A 20,099-nucleotide genomic window follows, 5' to 3' on the forward strand; every position below is an offset into this window, starting at 1 on the left:
TCGATGACGTCTTGGATTCCCCGCAAGGACGGAGACTGTGAAGACGACGTGCTTGTGCACTAGTGCATCTAGTTGCATCCATTTTCGCACGATTCAAGGGAAACCAGTCCTGACCGGACTCGTATGTCTATTGGCATGTGCTTACCATTGGCGTAATCATCAATTATTTTTATTTTTACTTTAAATTCCATTATTTTTCGAAATTTACTTTTAATTCACATTCAAGTAAATATTGGCTTTCACATAAATTTAATCAACTTCCTCGTCTCTGACAACTACTGACATTCATTAAAATAGCACAGACTCATGAATGAATTGATTTTCCCCCTGACACTCAGATAGTTCATCAAGTTCCTGGATTCCCAACTGATCTGAGTATGCCATCTGTTGGGAGTTTCTCCATAAGCTGGTTCAACATGAACAAGAGATGGCGTTCTTCAACACCACGCTTGAGTGTCCAATCAGTTATTTAACTACTATCAGTAAGAACGTTCACTGCATAAGATAGAATTGATTTCTTTGATGTTAGTTGATGATTCTCTAGGTGATTGAATAATCTACAATCACTGTACTTCCATCAGCTACATCAACTTATCAAATGCTGGAGAAATAGGCTGCTACTGGAATTCTTCGATCCCCGTTTCAGTCTATAATTAACTGGTCTAGACCATTTGAAATTAAGCAGTTGTAATAACTTACAATTAACAATTATCCAATTAGATAAGTCCGATTAAAGAGCATGGTACAATGACTATTAATTCTAGTAAAAACTTCCAAGTTGAAAGACGTAAAAAACTTTTGTTAGTATTATTACAAATTTATCACGAATTTTAAATTTGATTTTAGATATTCAAGTCATGTATTGGAAGGCTCTTTTGGCGTGACGTTCTTTCTCGTTGATTGTACCGCTGAGTTGAACCATTTGTATGGTATAGCAGCACCAGGAAAGCATGAAATAACTCACGAATTGATTCACAACCCAGGCTCTCCGAAATTCCGACAGGGGCTATACGACAAAGTTTCGACCTCGTAAATGTCTTGCTTTGGAGACAGAATGCATAATGCAGAGAATCGATCCCCTTGGACCGGAAATGACTTGTTATTCTGTCTTTTTCTTTCACGTGAGTCCAATTTTTTCACTTTTTATTATTTTTCTAATCTCTTCTTCTTTCAGTTTGATAAAATAGTCACGTTGTTAGTAATTGTTTTAAAAAGTATCAGCTCATCACTTGGATACTCAGTTAGGCTCTTTATTAAATTAGAGAAATGATGATCACAGCTGTATATGAATTGAATGATTGAGATAATTTAATGTTAGTTGTGATACATTTGATCTTCTTGAATATATTCGAGCATATTATGTAATTTAACTCTCTATCCTAATTTCACAAGCATTAATGGTCGTATTAATCAAGGTCATTGAGTAATTGCACATCAAGCACCAGATGGTTCTTTGAGGAAATTAGTAAACCTATCACTTCAATCAGTCTGATAACGTGAATAATATTTGACTGAACATCGATCCTAAATTTATCTATTTACTTGTAAGCTCAATCGTCGTTATGCTAAAATGTTATAATTATTTTAACCATGCGGACATTAATGCTTGTGTTTGACGTTATAAAAAGTTCCAAGGACAAGAAAATCCAACGATTGATGGTTGGAACATGTCGCCTTTTTTTGATCATTATTCTCTCAAAGGGATTAATCGTTTTTTATGGGAACAAAAAATCAACCTAAAAATGGAAAGCTCGATAAATCATAAAAAATCTCGTTTATTCAACTGTTGCAAAAACTTGAGCAAAAATTCATTTAGCTATTTTGATATAAAAATATAGAATTAAAATTTTGTTCATCAGTTAAGTTATAAAAAAACATTCAATGTTTTAAGTTGTTTTTTAGTGTTTGTATGTAATTTTGTTCATTTCGCACAATCATATATTTTCTTTCTCTTCTTTTTTTCAATCATTTAAAGTCAGCTTCGCTATTTTATTTTCAAAGTAAATATTAAAGCTCTAGAAATTGATGAACAGAACAATTGTAATCCTTTTTTTTTACATAGTTGATGAATTTGTTAGACTTAAATTATTTACAATTATTCGTTTTTTTTTATTAGCATTTCGAAAATATTGGTGCATGCTGCGTTTTAATACTCTTTTGTGAAAACAAAACTTTCAATTCTCGATACCATTTGACATGTACAGGCATATACTTTTACAACGACATATTTCGACCAATTTGGAAGTTTACTGAGCTCTCGAAAAAACAGTGCTAAACTTGATGCTGTTCCTTGTATAAATTTTCCAAGTATTTTTATTGAAAAGTTTCTTTTAATTAATCTCATGAGTTCTGCGTCATGTATTGTTTGTTTCTCAAACAGAACCATCTGACAATTTTTGTCATATAAATAATAATAATAATGTACAACAATAATACATTACAAATATTATTGATATTGTTTAGAAATATCTTTCCATCATAAATAAAATAATGAATAGTTTGTTTCTTTAGTAAATCTTGGCTCTTTTAAACACATGCAATATTATTCATTCACATTTGGTATACAATTGTTCAACACATGTTGAAAACACTCAAAAGTTATAAAAATGTATTTTTTATGTTAATTTTTCCATTATGTTACTCCTACACGTACACTCCTCCATTTGTTTTACACCTTGACCAGCCTCCAGATCTCACGCCCATTTTCCAGATCAACCAATTCAAAATATCCATTATGTTAACTAAAAATTAATTAGACTTTCTTAAACTTTTTTTTTTAAATTCCTTTAAAATTCATACTATAAGGTGGGAATATTCTTCAAAAAAAAGCTCACTTTAGTCAATCAAAAAATTGAGCTTTTAATACTGCAAATCCGAGATGATTCACACATGTGTAAAATTCAATCATTTATTATGTGTTACATGTATAACTCCATTAACAAATTATACTACGTGTGTGAACTTGTTACACACAATTATGTGTGTAAAAAGTGTCTACAAAATTACTATAGTTCATTTATGGCGTTATACAAAATCTGTGTGAATTTCAAACACGTGTGACAAGATTTTGGATTTGTAGTGAATTCTCTAAAATCCAATTGATTTAAAATATTTTAATAATAAAAGATAAATGTTTATTGATATTTCTCAATCATTATTTTTAATCGATACAAATATTAATAAATTATATTTTATTTAATCAAATATTTAATTAATACCGTGAAAGAATGAAATTTTTTATTTATTTATTTTTAATACAAATAATTGACAATGCTTTTACTTTCATAGTAATTTCATAATAATGGAATTTTAACGATTATAATATAATAGTTTGAATAGTTTAGCTGAGAATTTTAATTTAAATATCAGGTTCTCATTAATTCCCTTTATAAAAGCATTATTTAAACACAAAGGTAGTCCAGCATAGTTGACATTATATTTTTGAAAAAATTTATTGACGAAATTAAAGGGATTATTTTCCTTTAGGGACTTGTAGTAGTAAATGAAGATTGACGGTCTGTCATTTCATGCATAAGTAACTGCAATTATATTAAAAAAGTTTATTCAGCTCTAGTTTAATTATTTTGGTAATTTCAAAGTCAATTTAAAATCCAAAAATACAATAATAGTGCTTGTACATGTTTTTTGCATTTCTCTTGATTAATATTAATGTGTTTAATGTAATTTATATGATATTACATATAATATTATCAATATTGATTATTAGTTTTGTTAATAACTAATTATAAAAAGCATTCTATGATGTTCCTGAGAACATATAAATTATAATGCTCTCCTCTTTATATATACTTAAAGTTTTCATGCTTTTTGGGTCCACAAAAATTATTCTCAATATTACAAAAATTTATTTCTTTCACAACATTTTAGAAACTTTTTAAAAAGTTTTGCTTTTTATTCACACTTTTATTACAGTTTTCTACTGAAATACATCCCTTAAAGTTGATAGACAAATTCTTCTATATTTATTCAAAAAAAATTAATATGTTATAATTTTTTTATAATATATTAATTTTATTGAAACTCCAGTCTTGCAAATTATTCCAAGAAATATTGGTGGAGCTACCAATAAGTTGGCCACTTAATCTTCATTGGTTTTGTTCTAAAACTGAATCATTTGAGCATCTAAATTGACTCTAATACTTACATGCATAGACATTTTGAGGTAATAGACTCAAGAATAATAGTGTAGAACGATTATAGATATCCCCGCGATGTTTCACTGCTTTAGAGCTTGGATTCCCGCAGGGATTACTCGATTGGTTTCGCGATATTGGAATAAAGAGAGAGAAGACTAGAGCAATTGAGGGAAAGAGAAAATACATGTCGCTGATTTCTAATCGAGTTTTTCTGACACACGTGTCCCGATAATCTTCCATATCCAATTGGTAATCTTCATAGGGATTGTGATCGTTTTCTTCCACACCTTTCTTACAAAAATTATAGAACGCGATATATTTATAAATACATTTTTTATTCATCTTCATTTATATTTGATCTTTTGTGTGAATTGAGTTTTCTATTAAAATGAAAATTCATGTCAGACCAGATTAATTAAATAAATAGCAGATTAAATACCAACTTGTTTATTTTTACTACGTTTTAATTTATACTTTTTAATAATAAAACATCACACGAAGAATCTGGAATTATGAAGAGAATGCTTGATATTACTTGTTGATGTTAGTTGTTCTCATATATTTAGTACAAAGCAACATTTAAAGTATTATCAAGGAATTTATAATTTTCAGTACGAACAACACTAACTTATATGATATTAATGCTGAAAATGTATGTTAGGACCGTGTCATATTGAAAACCGATATTAATAGTACATATTTGCATGCACGTTTAACTCGTAGAGTGTTTAGGTCTGTTTTCTCTCTTACCTACACCATATTTTAACTTTTGTGCATGAAGAGAATTTACTCTTAGTTAGGGAAAATCGATTTTTAGCTTGATCGTCGAACAATTTCCTGTGTATTGTCGTCTAAAAGTTTTATATTAATGCCAACAATTTCGCAAGTTTGTGTAATTTTTCGCAATGCTCCTAACTATTCATGAAGTTGCAGAAAAAAGAAAGCAATCGTCGTCCCACATCTCCAGCGCGTCAATTTGTCTTTCATCATCTACTTTATCTAGCATCGTTGGATTGCGGTCGAGTATAGCCGCTCGCACATCTTTTACTGAAGAATGTATCTTCTAGATGAATAGACATCGTTCGGTTGAAATACCTCAGACGTTATCAGTTAGTAAACAAGTCCGGTAAATACGCTGACGTTTTGCTGTGTTCCGAAACGATTCACCCACGTGTTAAAGAGTGATTTTGCAACTCTGCTAGAACTAACAATGTCTTCAACGGTTATTTTTTCAACTCCACCTTAGCGGATTGGCGTTTCAACTTTTTTTCTAAATTATAAGAATATTTTACTTCATTTTTGTTTTTTCCCCAAATGATGAATCCTAAGCTTGTTATTAATGTTTTTAGTGACTTATAATAATAATATTGGTAAAATAGTATTTGTATCGGAGGAGAGTTTTTTGTTGAAAATTTTTCAATTGTAGTTTTCTTTTATGAGAAGTTTTTTAATTGAAAACTATAGTTATCAAGTTATTCTCATGTTCAAAAATATTTCATTTTGTGTTGATATAAAAAACAATGTTAGGTAGGAAAATTTTTTTTGTAGTTTTTACATCATATATTTAATAACTCAGACTTTGTTAGAATATTACACTGCAAATCCAAATTGTAGACACTTTTAAAACGCTAAGCCTCTTCAATGTTCAATGTCGTAAATAAACTATAGATTTTTCACACACTACGAAACGTGTAAAAAGTGTCTACAAATCATGCATAGTTTGTTAAGGGCATTTTACATTGAACACACGTTACGCGTATTATTTTAACACGTTTGTGAAATTCTGGGATTTGCAGTGTAGTTAGAATTAATAAATCAATCTATTTATTATAAATAAATCGCGTCACAGTCATGTTCGAATTTATAAAGTTATTAATGTTACCATAAATATTTTTTTTTTATCTATCCAAACTGAAAAAAACTGAACTGGAGTTATTTTGATACCAATTAATTCTTTCAAATCAAAATTTTTTTACTAACTTTAATCTCTGCTATTTTTGATTTTCTATCAAGTTTTGCATCGATAGGATTCTTTTTAGAGAAAATATTTCTGATTACTAATCCTCGTCTCTGAGATTATGTTTGTTATGTTGTTTAAAAAAAATATTACAGATCAGAGTTATCTGTGTGATGGAATTGAATTTTTAGCACTGTCATTTTAAAAATTTGTTTTGATATTTAAATTGCAAATTACAATAAAATTATACACAGACACATACTTACATGAAACTTGAACACGAGTTCACTGCAAATCTTAGTGTTTTATTTTATAGATTAAAGTTTTATAATATGACGTAACCCATTTGATTAACATTGCGCCGTTTTTAAAATGTTTTAAAAACGACACAGTGTTAATCAAGTGGGTGACATCATATTATAGAACTTTTAATGTATAAAATAAAACATTAAGATTTGCAGTATTAGTACTTGTATAGGATGAGCAACCACTTCTACGCACAATTTTTCCATTTAGAAATGAAAATATATATCAAGTTTTTTTTAGTTAATGGAAAAAAATATATTAAATTTCTGTTGTCTCAAAGAGTTAAAAAAGACTACATTTTCTCATCTAGAATATAATAGTATGCAGGGCGTTAAAAGGAAAGTAATGGCCAACTACACTATCATATTCTGCGTTGAAATTTCAACCAAGAATTTATCTGCGAAAATTAGATTTGATAAAAATTTTTTGGGGTTTAATATTGTCCAGTTATGTGTTAGAAGCCAGTAAGAATTTTTTTAAGACACTAGACATCGCGCACAGTATATAAATAAATTCCTACTTCTATTATTTTTAACTATTTTCTCATAATTTTTGAACTTCTTTTTTTTATGTATCCCAAAGAAATATTTACTTTATTCAATGTTTATAAAATAACCTGATTTCCTGTGAATTTTGATTACGTGCTATAATAGCCATTTTATTGTATAAAGATGTTAACTAAAATAAATAAAAATTTTTGATGCAGAATGTGATAGTGTAGTCAGTCATTACCATTTGTATTACATTCGGTACGATTGACTGGTGGAATTAAATGGAATGATCAGATGTTATAAAAACCATTATGAATTTGATTACTTACGGGGTGTTGGAGTAAAATAATTATTTAAAAAAACTCAAATATCAATGCCGAATGGAAATATTTGTATTTCTATTTTTGTACTTACGCTTAATGAAGTAATTCTCTAATGAAATTTTTTTGAATATTGATCAATAGAATTCTTTTCAATTAACAAATCCTTGTAAACTTTAAAAAGAATTAAATGATTGAGAAGATAAACAGGTTAACCAGTATTGATTGATTTTATGTACGCATGGATTGATCAAAATTAATCTTCTGGTCTATTGAAACTTGATATCGTTTCAATGTAAAATTTTTTGTTCATCAAATATGTATTAATAACAGCGGTCATTTTCGCCAGAATAATTCTAACTATAATATATATATTATGTGTTCTTACCATTATTTAGAACAATGCCGTCATTTTCATTGTACTTCAATGCTTTTTAGTTTGGTTTCCTCTCGTACTTGCTATTGGCGTTTTGCTTTTAACACCAAAACATTGACTGATAATGCTTGTGAGGGACAATTCATATCCAACTATGTAGAAAGCAAAGTTGTTGAATGTTCAAAATGAGGGCGAGTCTTTTGTGGAAATTACTTCCCATCATCGTTCATGTTAAATTTGAGCTTTTTCGATATTAATTAGTCTTTTAGGTAATCAACTTGAGCCAAGAGCTAGTGAAAAGTGCGGTGTCAGACAGAGAGTACCTTGCTTGTTGAGTGTACATGCTTTTGCATTCTTTTATACAGCTTTTACGTATTTTTTATGTTCGCTAACGTTAATTTTTATACTTTTTCCTCAGATTATTATCACTCTGAGAGCATCTTTAGGTTTTTTTAATGTAAGGTAATGGACACTTGATTTTTGTAAAAAAAATTATCCACAATAATCTTTGAGATGGAAGAAGTTTGAATAGTAAGAAGTAGAGGTTGAGGGTATTGAATCGATAAATTATCTCAAGCGTTTCCACTATTCCTCTCGTAATTTTGATAATTATTCTAACGAGGAAACATTTTCCAGGTCGCAGCTAATCCATTAGCTGGAAACACGGTTAATCTAACAAATTTTTAGCTCTTATTTTTAATGCCCAGTCAACTCCTTCATTATCTAAACGTTGACTAAGCACTTTTATTTTTTCATTACACTTAATTCCCATGAATTATTCCTTGTGCACCTTGACAAAATAAATTACATTAAACAATTACACTAATTATATTTTACAAGTAAATTTACATTCCTCATTTAAGTATGATTCTTATTTTTGACCAATAAATATTTTGAAAAATACATTGTTTAAAAATAACATTCGAATTATCAAGTAATAAATTTATGTCTTTAAGTAGCATGAGATTTTATTAATAATCTAAGACTAAAATTTTAACAAAAACATAGTTATCACTAACTTATGAAGTGATTTATTTTATTATTATTCATTATAGTTATATGATAATTTAAAAAATGCACAGTGTAATAATGTGAGAAAAATTTTGCTCTACCTGTTGGCTACAGTAATGATTTGTCAATAAAATGTCAATTTGAGGGTTCAAAATGTGTCATAGCCAACATACTTTTTTAAATTTTATATAAATTAAGTGTCATCAGTTCACCTTTTCAAATAGTTGACATTATTTGAGTACTAAAATATTAGAGATGACCTAAAAAAAATGGCCATTTTAATAAGTTAAATAATTCAGTTTTTATAAAATATTGAAATTAGAATATTATTTTTCATGGTATAGCTTGTGATTATTATGTTTAATTAGTGAAATTTATTTGCATCTGATAATTATTTGACCTGTAGAAGTTTTATACTAAAGCTCTACACAGTAGAGAAAATAAAATTTTAACTAATTACATCATTTTTTTTTCAGTAAAAATGCAAATACATTCAATTTTGCATTACTCCACACATTGACAAAGAGACTCTGAGTTAATTAATATTAGCATAAATCTTCCATTATTGGTGGAATTGAATAAAATATGATTTAAAATTTTTCAACAAAGATCGATTTTTGTATAAAGTCTATTTTTTATTATATAATAAACGTGTCGTAACCGAATAAAATGCTTATATTTTATACGACTTATAAAAATATTGAAGCAGCTTTTTAAATAAAATATTATTGATGAATTTTTTTCAATATTTATAAAAAAGAAAAAAATATTTAGTTTTTATAATAGAAAATTTTTAAAAATAATCTGTTATTCTGAGTTATTATATAGGAGTCAGAAAAAAAAATTGGAACCTGCGATAATGGTCATAATAAAAAGCGAAATCTGTGAAATTTATTTGTCAGGGTGAGATACGAGATGGTGGGTTGAGAAAAAAAACGTACGTACATTCATAGTGATTAAACAAGAGATTGGTCGGTGGAGAGATTTTTGCAGTTGCTGATAAAATTTCGGATTTCGTGGGGAATTAAGTAAATAGGTCGCCTTAAACAAAGTTTCTTGGTGCTACGATCTCGGAATTCTTTTATACGGACGGACGCGCGTTGACTATAAAGTCAAGATGCCTCAGGAAACATAGAAGTAGTATAAAAAAAGATAGAGAACACGCCTTTCCGCTTGATGCACCTTCTAATTCTTCAGCGAAAGGGAGAAAATTGCCTGCGGGAGTTGCAGACCTTCGAGTTTGGAGAAAAGAGTAGAAAAGAAACGGTAAAGTTTCTTGTCCAGGTCCTGTGCCACATCCTGTCGATCGTAATGGCTAAAAGAAGAAAAGAAAATCTAGGGCATAAAAGCACAAACGGGATCGGAAGAGTCTTCGATACACTAAAAAGAAATATCTCGATACGCGCGCTCTTGAAAGCGCAAAGTTCTTAAGGCGATTTATTTCTCCAGCAGTTTTCTCCAACTGAGCAAATGCACTTTGCCTATCTTTTTCTTTAAGTAGCGTGTTGTTGGATTTTTTTTTCTTGGGTATTAACATATCGTCAAAAGGGCTCATTTCCATATAATTGAACGACATTTCTTGTTTTCAAATTTCAACATTCCTATTTACCTTTATTAATTTTATTCTTCTTTACTAAATGTTTATGTATTGAATATTAGCCAAAATGAAGATGAAAATAGAAAGGTTTTCATCGAAAGATGAAATAAAATTTTGCAATAACTTGTCAGTAATAATTTTTTTAAACATATAAAATTATTCAATCTTTTCTGTTATCCAATTTGATAAACAAGTTATTATTAGTCAGAATTTTCTCTATAATTGTGAACATTGTTCTTTGAATATAAAATAACAACAATAAGCTTTTTAACCATTATTGTAAAAACTATAAAAAATATAGATGAAGAATTTAATAATAAATTTAATACTATTTCTCTTAAAAATTGAAAACATTGTCACGTACTTGGACTGTCAAGTTTATCACTCTAAAAAATTTAATTTAGTAAAAAGTCTTGAAATCATTATCTGAAAAACTCTCGAATATTCATGGATAAATAAAATTGAATACAACGCATATTACATAATAATTAAATTCCATAATTTACGAACAAAATTTCTAACAATGTTTTATGTGGCGAAGTATTATTAAAAATTGAAGTAATAATTTGATCAGCATCGATTATATAATGAATTATTAAATAGTTGTAAATTTGGAATTTCAGTTAAATGTAAAATGCAACATAATTAATGCTAGTCAATATTGATATACTATTTAATAATTTTGTAAAACAATTTTCATGAACAAAACTACACAGTAAAGCATTCACGGAATTTACTTAAATGCATACATCTGCGTGTGTGGAATACCAAGATACGCAATGCACTAACTATGCATCGAATGTTACATGTACATACTCCACTAATTATCCGAGAGATACGCAATTCAATTTCACACATGACTATGTATATATTTAATTAAGAGCTCTCTACATAAATGAAAGACAAATAGGTACAAACGACAATTTTTCATTACTTAATTACTACACAATATTATTGTAATTCTATGTCATTAATGTTCTAATTTGTTTATGCTCATAAATATTTAATTTAAAGATTCTATTTATAGGTCGACTATTGAATAAGTTCTTTCAAAATATTCAAGTAATTGAATTTCTACACCCAGAGAAACAAAAACTATTTTACTGGTTGGCATAACTATAAAATAATTCTTTCGACTGGAAATACCAGGTGTCGTGTTTATTTTGTCATGATGAATTAAAAATAGTTGGCACAGTTATTTTGATTTTTCTCATTTTATAATTAATTTATAGAAAAGTTCTTTTCATCAGTCGATTATTTAATAGTCACGTGCTTTTTTCTTTGATGATATGAGTTCGGTGTTCCAACTCAACTTTCATCACGTGAGTTATTGTGTCAAAGTAAAGTAAACGACGTCACACATTGAAGCTTCGGACGTTAAAAATGGCTTGCATTCACTAACAATACCGTATGGTTTTTTTATTCTTGCTTCTTTCATCATAGTGTGGTACTTTTATACTCATATAAAAGATTGAGCATCAAGCTCCTACATTGTTCATATGAAATTACTTGATTCTTTTTTTCCGTTGGTGATTTTCAATTTTTCTTTCAGCATTTCATTGCATAAATAATATTTTTATAGCAAAAATTGGTAATGCCGAAACCGTTTTGAGGAGAATGTTCTTGATGTTTTAGCACGATTCAAACAGGGTAATTTCTTTTTCGTGATTTAGATTAATCGTTAGGGATAAGCGGCTCACCAATTCTATAGCATTTCGCCGAGTGAAGTATCGATTCGACGACTCAATTCTCTGGATTATTGCGAAAACGTCTCGACAGAAAAGGGAGAAATAAGAAAAAGTAATAAAAAAAAAATACGCATGTGTTTGAATATATAGGTTGGTTATATCTGCAAACGTTAATCCCAATGTTAACATCGAGCTTAATATTCTGCATTGTTGAACACCGAGTGGTACATTTTTTACTCTCAATGACTAAACCAATATTTATTGAAGTTACATCGTAGAGGTAACGATGGGATTGTAATATAGAGCTTCAAGTAATCTATTACATATTGGCTTTGTTTTATTTATTTCTATAAATGTGGCAATCTCATTCAAGTGTTGAATTCTATTTTATTAACGCTTATTAATTGTCAACAATATATATAAATGTATTTTATTTTTTTTTAAATATAGAATTAAAAAAAAAACAGATTTTTCAGACGTTGAAATAAAATTTTTAAGTATAGAAATAATGAAGAATAGTAAAATATATTTTCAAGTTATTAAAAAAATCTAGTATTAACACCAATTTTTTTTTCACAGAGAATATTGGAAAGATTTAAAAAGTTAAAAAAGGAGTATTCTGGCTAAAAGTATGGCTTGAAAAAATTTTTATAAAATATTCATTTTTCTCGATAACAAAGACTAGGATTTTCCAACGAGATTCTGGGTAAAATTTTATGAAGAAATCTTGATTTTAAATAATAAATTCATAATGAAATTTTGCTTTGGATGTTAAAAAATCGAGTAAAAGTATCACTGAACTGAGCAAGAGTTTTCAAAGTGTAAATAATTTATTTTTCTATTTCTGAATAATATTTTCATAATAAAAAATCTCACCTTAATAATTCAAAAAAAATTATTCTTTATTTTTATAACTTTTATCTTTAGAAAAAAATAAAATTTATTATTTCTTTCAATTTAAATAATTGCAATCTTCCATATATTTTTGTTATAATTATCTGCTGAGTATACTTCAATTAATTAATATTATAGAATTTTATGAACTACGTAATTATTTAAAAAAAAAAACTATAAATATTGAAGTGATAGCACTATTAAAAGGATTTACAAATTAAAACTTAAACCAAGCTGACAGAGAATAAATTGCTCATGAGTGTATGAGAAGTAACATGCGAAGAGCTTAACTACGGCTCTATTAACCCTCTTGAAGCTTTGAGATTCCCTGTATGAGCAAGATGATGCACTGCAGTAAAGAGCATGATTACAGTATTACCTTTTATGCTTTACAACCGCTTCATTCGTTCATCGTCGTAGCAATACTAGATGTTAAGAAGGAGGAGACTGTGTAAAGCAGCTGACGACAAATCGCACAACAGAAGTCATCTTATGGGTACTCATGAATGCTGTATGTATTTGAAATTAAATGGAGTAGAAGAGTGTCTTGGAGCGAATTTAACGCAAGTAGTTTGTGTAATGAGAGGGCTTTGTTATTCTCCAAGGGTAAGTACATACTATGGCTTGTAGTCATAGCAAAGTTACTCTTAATTAATGCATTAAAATTTAACTTATGTCTGAACAAATATTTCATAATCTCATTATTCTTAATGTAAAATCTCTTTTTTGACTTGTATATCTTAATTTGCTGTGACCCTTTGCTGATATACATCATTCTATCTTTTTATTTTGTACCACTAATTTCTAGAATTTGGCTAGAGAGCATGTAGTTGTAATGATATCTTGAATAAATTTCAACATTTATTTCTTTTATTAAAGTAGATCTCCTTATAATAGAGTTTAATTTTCGAAATTTTTATTGAAACTTTTATTTATATAGACTCTTTTAAAAATCATTACTTAAAATATTATTCAAAACAAGCTTCTAATTTAATTTAATGGGTATTAAATGTATAATGATATTTATTTCTATATAAATTTATATAGATTTACGTATTTATATTAATTACTCATTTAAATTATGAAGTGAATACATATTTATATTAATCGAATATTATTTAATGAAATAATCATTCATAATATATTGATTTAGTAAATGATTAAATGCTACAGAGATAATTAATAGGAGTAAAAAATGAAATATTTTATTAAATACTATCAAATATTTAACGGAAATGTATACATTACATTCTATACTTGGAATTTAAAGTTCAAAAAAAATGAGTCAAACAATAGAGTTTTTTTTACGTGATTAAAAATGAAAAAAGTACTTGCGTAAAAAAATAAATGAGATTTTGATGAATACGTTTTCAATGTATTCTTTCTAAATTTCATGTTATTTTAACCTTACATAATATTTTGCTTCGAAAAACTATAAATGTTCATATATATATACAGAATTTTTACTTTTTTCAAGTCTTTTGAGAATGTTACTAAAAACTGTATCAAGACTCTTGAATTCAATTTCGACTCGATTCACTAGATGTCCCTTGAGAAGGAAGATGAGAAAAACTCGTCTACCCTTCAATGTTTGGTTGGTTTTATTTGTTTGTAAAAATCACAAAAAAGTGGAATAAATGTAAACAAGATATCTTTTTTTACTCATGTTGATTGATATAATATTTTGGGCATAGGGGATATGTAGTACATACCTCCAGCTATTTTTCTGAATACAATACTGAGATAACAAATTCTAAAAGCTTTTTATCGAACGAGAATAAAAGTATTGTGATTTTTTCATCAGCTTTTCTTGTATATCACTTTTTTCATATGAATGATAGCTCATTGTGTAAAGAGAGTAAAAGAGAGAGAGAAAGAGTGTTTAGAGCCCTTAACAATATTATTTTTTATCAAATTACAAAAGATATCTTTCACACCAACCCCTTCAGAATGTCCTTCAGACAGTGAGGTCGTCTAAAAACGCGCTTGCGTATTTATAATATTTCGAAGACTCCAATAAGAATTCTGTACGTAATCATATTCCAATAAAAATTTTATTCCAGCTATTTCACTTTTTTCGGTGCTTTCATAAATAAAAAAAATAATCGAATAATAAGAAACTGTAATTTATGATCCATGACAATTTCTGTTTTATCTTGATAAAATTTTTATTGTCAATTCAACGAAATCATTTTGCAACATGTCATCAGTGTATAAGAGAATAAAAATAACTTAGTTATTTTTTAAAAGCAATTCTCAATTTTTTTCATTTTCATTTGATTTATTCAAATCTTCACAAGCTAAAACAGCTGAATACTTTATCCTGTTCCACTTTTGGATCCATCGATCGCCAGAAAATATTCTAGGGATGCCAGTATAGCTTCGCATTTAACAGTTGATCTCTGTTTAAATCATTTAGATTGGATTCGCTAAAAGAAGAAATTTTTCAACAAAACGTTGAAGTTCTTGAATATATCACTAGGGTTTTTTCAGAATTTATTTTTGTATATAAATGTTTAAAATTACAATGAATTAAGAAATAATTAAAAAAAATATTTGATCGAGAATTGTCAGTTCCCATTTTGCACTAAAAAAATTTGTAGACGTAGGACCAATACTGTATCTTTTAAATTAACTATCTAATTTGTAAAATCTATAATATTGTCGTTGCAACAGTACTTCATTAACCAAAATGGTTAAGATAGTTGGTGACAGCTATCCAGATAGTTATAATAGCTATCCAAACAATTAGAGTAGGCATAATGATGGCTGTAAAAGCCATATATTCCAGCTATACTTTGGATTGCTCCTACTACAATATTTTTTCAAATGCAAATTGCAGATTAGATGATGAAGATAACAAGCTTTCAGATGCATTACCATCTATTCAAATCTGACTATAATCTGATTATTATAGTAATGTGATTAATGAGAATTCTAGGTTACATGATGTTTTTAAAAATTAATAAAGTCTTTATTTTTTTGATATATTTCAAATTTTTAAATATTTACATTTCCAGTGAGAAAATAAGTAATAAATAGAACACATAATTATATTAAATGTGAAGTTTAATTAAACTTTAACAATTCTATATTTATTTTTGAAATATTTTTTTATTTGTATTATCATCATATAAAGTATAATATAATTAAACATTGTTATTCACAGCCTTAAATTTTAAAACTAAAAGTCTCTGGAAGAGCAAAGTCGTAGAATTTTTCGAAAATTGCATGCATTTTATACAACTGGCTTACGACTAATTTTTAATGTGTCTTAAACAATAAATATTTTTCAATAACTATTAGTTAAAATATATCATTAATAGTTAATCAATGGGTAGATACTTAAGATTTTGCTGATTAAAAAAGTCATCAAAGCCATTAAATCAGCGGTAAAAATTTTTTAAAAAACTTGAAAACTTTAAAAGAAAAATTTTTCTCGAGCATCAGTGACAAATGAGCGGTCTAGTTTCCATTTCAATAATCAATTCTCGGGTGTCTCTTTATCCTCAACAACACTCGGTTTACCTTTCGATTTATCTGTTGTGTGAGAGTTTAAGCTGTAGAAAGTTTGTTTCTTCTTTGTTGTTATTTGTCAGTTTAGTTTAGACGATAAAAGTTTATAGTTGTGCTTCAATTGTTCTTTACCAACTGTTTGTGTATGAGGAAATTATTATCTCGAGAATAATATATAAAAAATTAAGTAAACTGTGTTTATTTATTCTTGTATCATACAATATCTCTTAATTTATCATTATCAATCATTAATATTCGTAAATAAATATTTACAACGATCACATTAATAAATTTAAAATTAATACATTCATACATAATTTATAACAATCACTATTGAATAACAATCATTGATTGGTGGTTTAGATAATTAGTTTATTCTTTGTTTAATTGTTCGTGAAAGCTTGACTCGCTCGATTTTATTGCAACAATATTTAATAATTAATTATTTTAATAACTGACCATTTTCATGAAATACCGTTTATTACACTCGATGTCAAGTTTCACATAATGAAAACATGAATTTTCATCATTTTATTTGTCAACATTTTACTTTACTTTGCTTCATAAAAAATTTTTCTTTTATCATAACCATTCTAAATGAGAGTTTTCTCCTAATCAAAATAAAGCTAAGTATATTTATGTAATTTATATGACAATTTGTTGTACATTTATGTAATGAAAATTTAAGATTAAAAAATTTCATTTTTCCAATTATATATTTCAATATTCTTTTTAAAGTCCATTAAGAATAATTGGATTAATATTCGCAACTTGCTATATTTATTTTTAGAATGTTGATTACATTTCATCTTTCAGGTAAATATTTGTTTTTTGTACAAAAAAAACTTTCTCTCATATTCATCATGTAATTCAATAATTTTTTTTTGTTCTGACATGACATTATTTAGCTTTGTTGTACGCAATTTCTCAAGAATGGGCTATTTTTAGTGCTGTCATTAATCAAACTCTTGTGAAACAGTTGATGAGAGCACGTGCGATTTGGCGTTTAATCCAAGTGAAACAGTTTTGTGTACTTCCATTTCAAGCTGAAGCATCTGGTGTTTTCTTTTTCAATTTCGTTTTCTGTTCCGCCTCACAGCCGTGTGAGGATATACTGACGGTAAGATACTCTTTAGACAATCTGTTTGACTTGACGCTGACTCGATTCACTGAGTTCATTTAGAACGCGAATGATTTCAGATTGACACTCACAATTGAAAGGTCAATTGTTTTGGACAACGGCAGACATGTGGAAATTGGAGACGACCAGGGTACACTAGAGTATTTCGTAAATTTATCCAAGTCACGTCAATCCTCTTGCTTGTCGTACTCATGAAATTGGCTCGAGGAAGGTCTGATTGATTAGTCACGTGAAAAACGTCATGCAGCAAGTGGTATACCTTCGTACTGCTGCCACCAACCCAAAAAAAAAGGCCAACATCAGGCTTCTGAATAAATCAGGTGATGAATTTGAACTATCACCACTATGCATTGCCGCTGGTTTTTCCTCTTCTGTAACATCACCAGCCTTTTAGATCAATTATGGTGCAAAAGGAAAATTCATGCATTGAAAAAAGCATATAAAACTTAAAATTTATGAATTTCTTTTGATATTCGGTCGAATTAACCTTTGGTTCTTTGAAAAAAATATCTGCTTGAGCTATCATTAATAACGAGTAATTTTTTTAATAACCATTTTTAAATGATTAATGATGAGTAGACTTTGTGAGAAATGTAATGAGGTACTGAGTACTAGAATTCATATAAAATTTTTAAAATAGAATTTATTTCATGTATAATTTCGTATTTGACATCCAATCACTACTTTTAAAAAGATAAAAAATTAATAAGACAAAAATTTTAAATGAATTGTCCAAATAAAAAGTATTATAGTACAGAGTATTAATATAAATTGGTGATACTCATATTGTAAAATTATTTATGATTGAAATTTTTTTAACATAGGAACATGCTAAATATAATATGTGACGATATAATTAAATCCATCAATATCACATAAACAAAGTTATATTCAATATTGATAATGCCTCTTATCATTCGAAGCACTCATTGTATTAAATTGTATTTTGATGCTACTAAGTACAATATTCTTATAGAAAATTAAAAGTTGTCTCCTAATTTTTCAAAATGATTTATCTTAGAAAATCACAAAAAAAAATTCTTGAAATAATTTCTTATTAAATAAACAATCACCATATCTTACAAAGAGGTATTTATTACTTTGTGAAAAATGAGTTTTTCTATCGAAAAACACTTCAGGAGTGTAATTTATATAAAAATTTGACAACACACTGATATCAGAGGTGATTTAGATAGCCTATTTGAGTCGATAGAAAAACTCAGCAACTCTTTTATGAGGTTCATGTATGTATAACCCTAGTCTTGAGTGAAAATTGGCTTTATAGATTTCTGAATGAGATGAGAGGGGTATAGAAGAGAGGAAAAATAGGAAATATAGGAGAATAGAGGATGAAAAGTACTTACCCTCGATAACATGAATCATGACAGAAGACGCTCGAGCGTTGCTAGGTTGACATGTGTAGTTGCCACCATGGCTCAATTTCGTCTTGTCAACTATAAGAACTGATCCATTTTTCGTAGCGTCGACTTTGACTCCTGGCTCAGCGTCATAATTTATCATGCGTTCTTGGCGATACCAAAACATGAATGTCGGTGGCTCTGTAGCTCCTAAAAGTTGGCATTCCAAACGCAAACTTGATCCTTGTTTAACGTGAAGATCAGGACCTCCAGGAATCACGGAGTATGCTTCGGTTATTGTCAGTCTTACAAAGTTGTGTGATATCGGGTCTGTGGGTATCTTAAACAATTTAGATCATTATTATTTATCGGACAGATGATGAAGAAAGAGATCAAAAAAATTCAAAACTATGTTCATTGTTAAATCTGAAATTTGAAATAGATAAAAAATAATAGATACGATGCGATGACCCATGACCATAGCTACATTCACAGATCAATCATTTTATTAATTAATATATTGTTTTCTTCATTATATATTTTTTACTATCCATCATTTTTGCAATAGATAAAACTATCACAATTTATGCTATGAATAATTAATAATTTGAAATATTTTTTTAAAAATAAAAATAGAGTGCAAAGCTAATCTAGTTAATTAATGATATCTAAAAACGATTCCTTTATGGAATATCCTAGTTTTTTTACATTATAATAAATTATTTAAATTTTATTTTTATATTATATTATACTCATTGTTTATAAAAAAAAGTGTATCACAGAAGAGAAAATCATGATATATTTTTAATAAATATTAGTTAAAAAAAACTGTACATATTCAAAGAAAAACTAATTTTTCAAATAACATTCAAAATGAACTAATAATTCTGGTATTCTTTCCTCTATCGCTGTTGAATACAATAATTAATTCTAGTTTATTTTTAACGAATAAAAATTCAGGTGTATTTTGTTTCTTCGTATGTAACTTTTTATTCTATTTAATGCAAAGTTAATTTTTCATAACGTAATTAAATTATTCGTATGTTCTTAAAAGAAAAAATAATAGAAACTCTGATGATATAACATTTTAAATTCATTAAATTAATTTTAATTGTAACAAAATAATATCTAACTATTGTAGACAAAAGTGTGACTGGGTCATTGTATTAATTGTTCTCAGTTCGTATTGTTAGAGATGTCATTAACAACTTCTCAAAATAATACGTTTCGAGTAAATCTTGACTCACATTTGAAATATATTTTTATCACTATTATTTTTTATTTAAT

General features: G+C 27.8%; 1 protein-coding gene across 1 annotated transcript in view; it reads right to left on the reverse strand.

Annotated features, from left to right (window-relative positions):
* Nucleotides 1–17,092: 17,092 nt before the first annotated feature.
* The window catches only part of LOC118074399 (zwei Ig domain protein zig-8-like), a 33,033-nt gene continuing 30,026 nt past the window's right edge, over nt 17,093–20,099 (reverse strand). Inside the window, exons 5-6 of the mRNA XM_035095578.1 lie at nt 18,819–19,152; nt 17,093–17,825 (exon numbers count right to left, since the gene is read on the reverse strand). Of these exons, the coding sequence (XP_034951469.1) occupies nt 17,680–17,825; nt 18,819–19,152 (480 nt within the window). The 3' untranslated portion in view covers nt 17,093–17,679. The remainder of the gene's footprint in view (nt 17,826–18,818; nt 19,153–20,099) is intronic.

This window comes from Chelonus insularis, unplaced genomic scaffold (genome assembly GCF_013357705.1).
Source record: "Chelonus insularis isolate UGA/USDA-ARS -01 unplaced genomic scaffold, ASM1335770v1 contig_135_pilon, whole genome shotgun sequence".
NCBI classification, from domain to species: domain Eukaryota; kingdom Metazoa; phylum Arthropoda; class Insecta; order Hymenoptera; family Braconidae; genus Chelonus; species Chelonus insularis.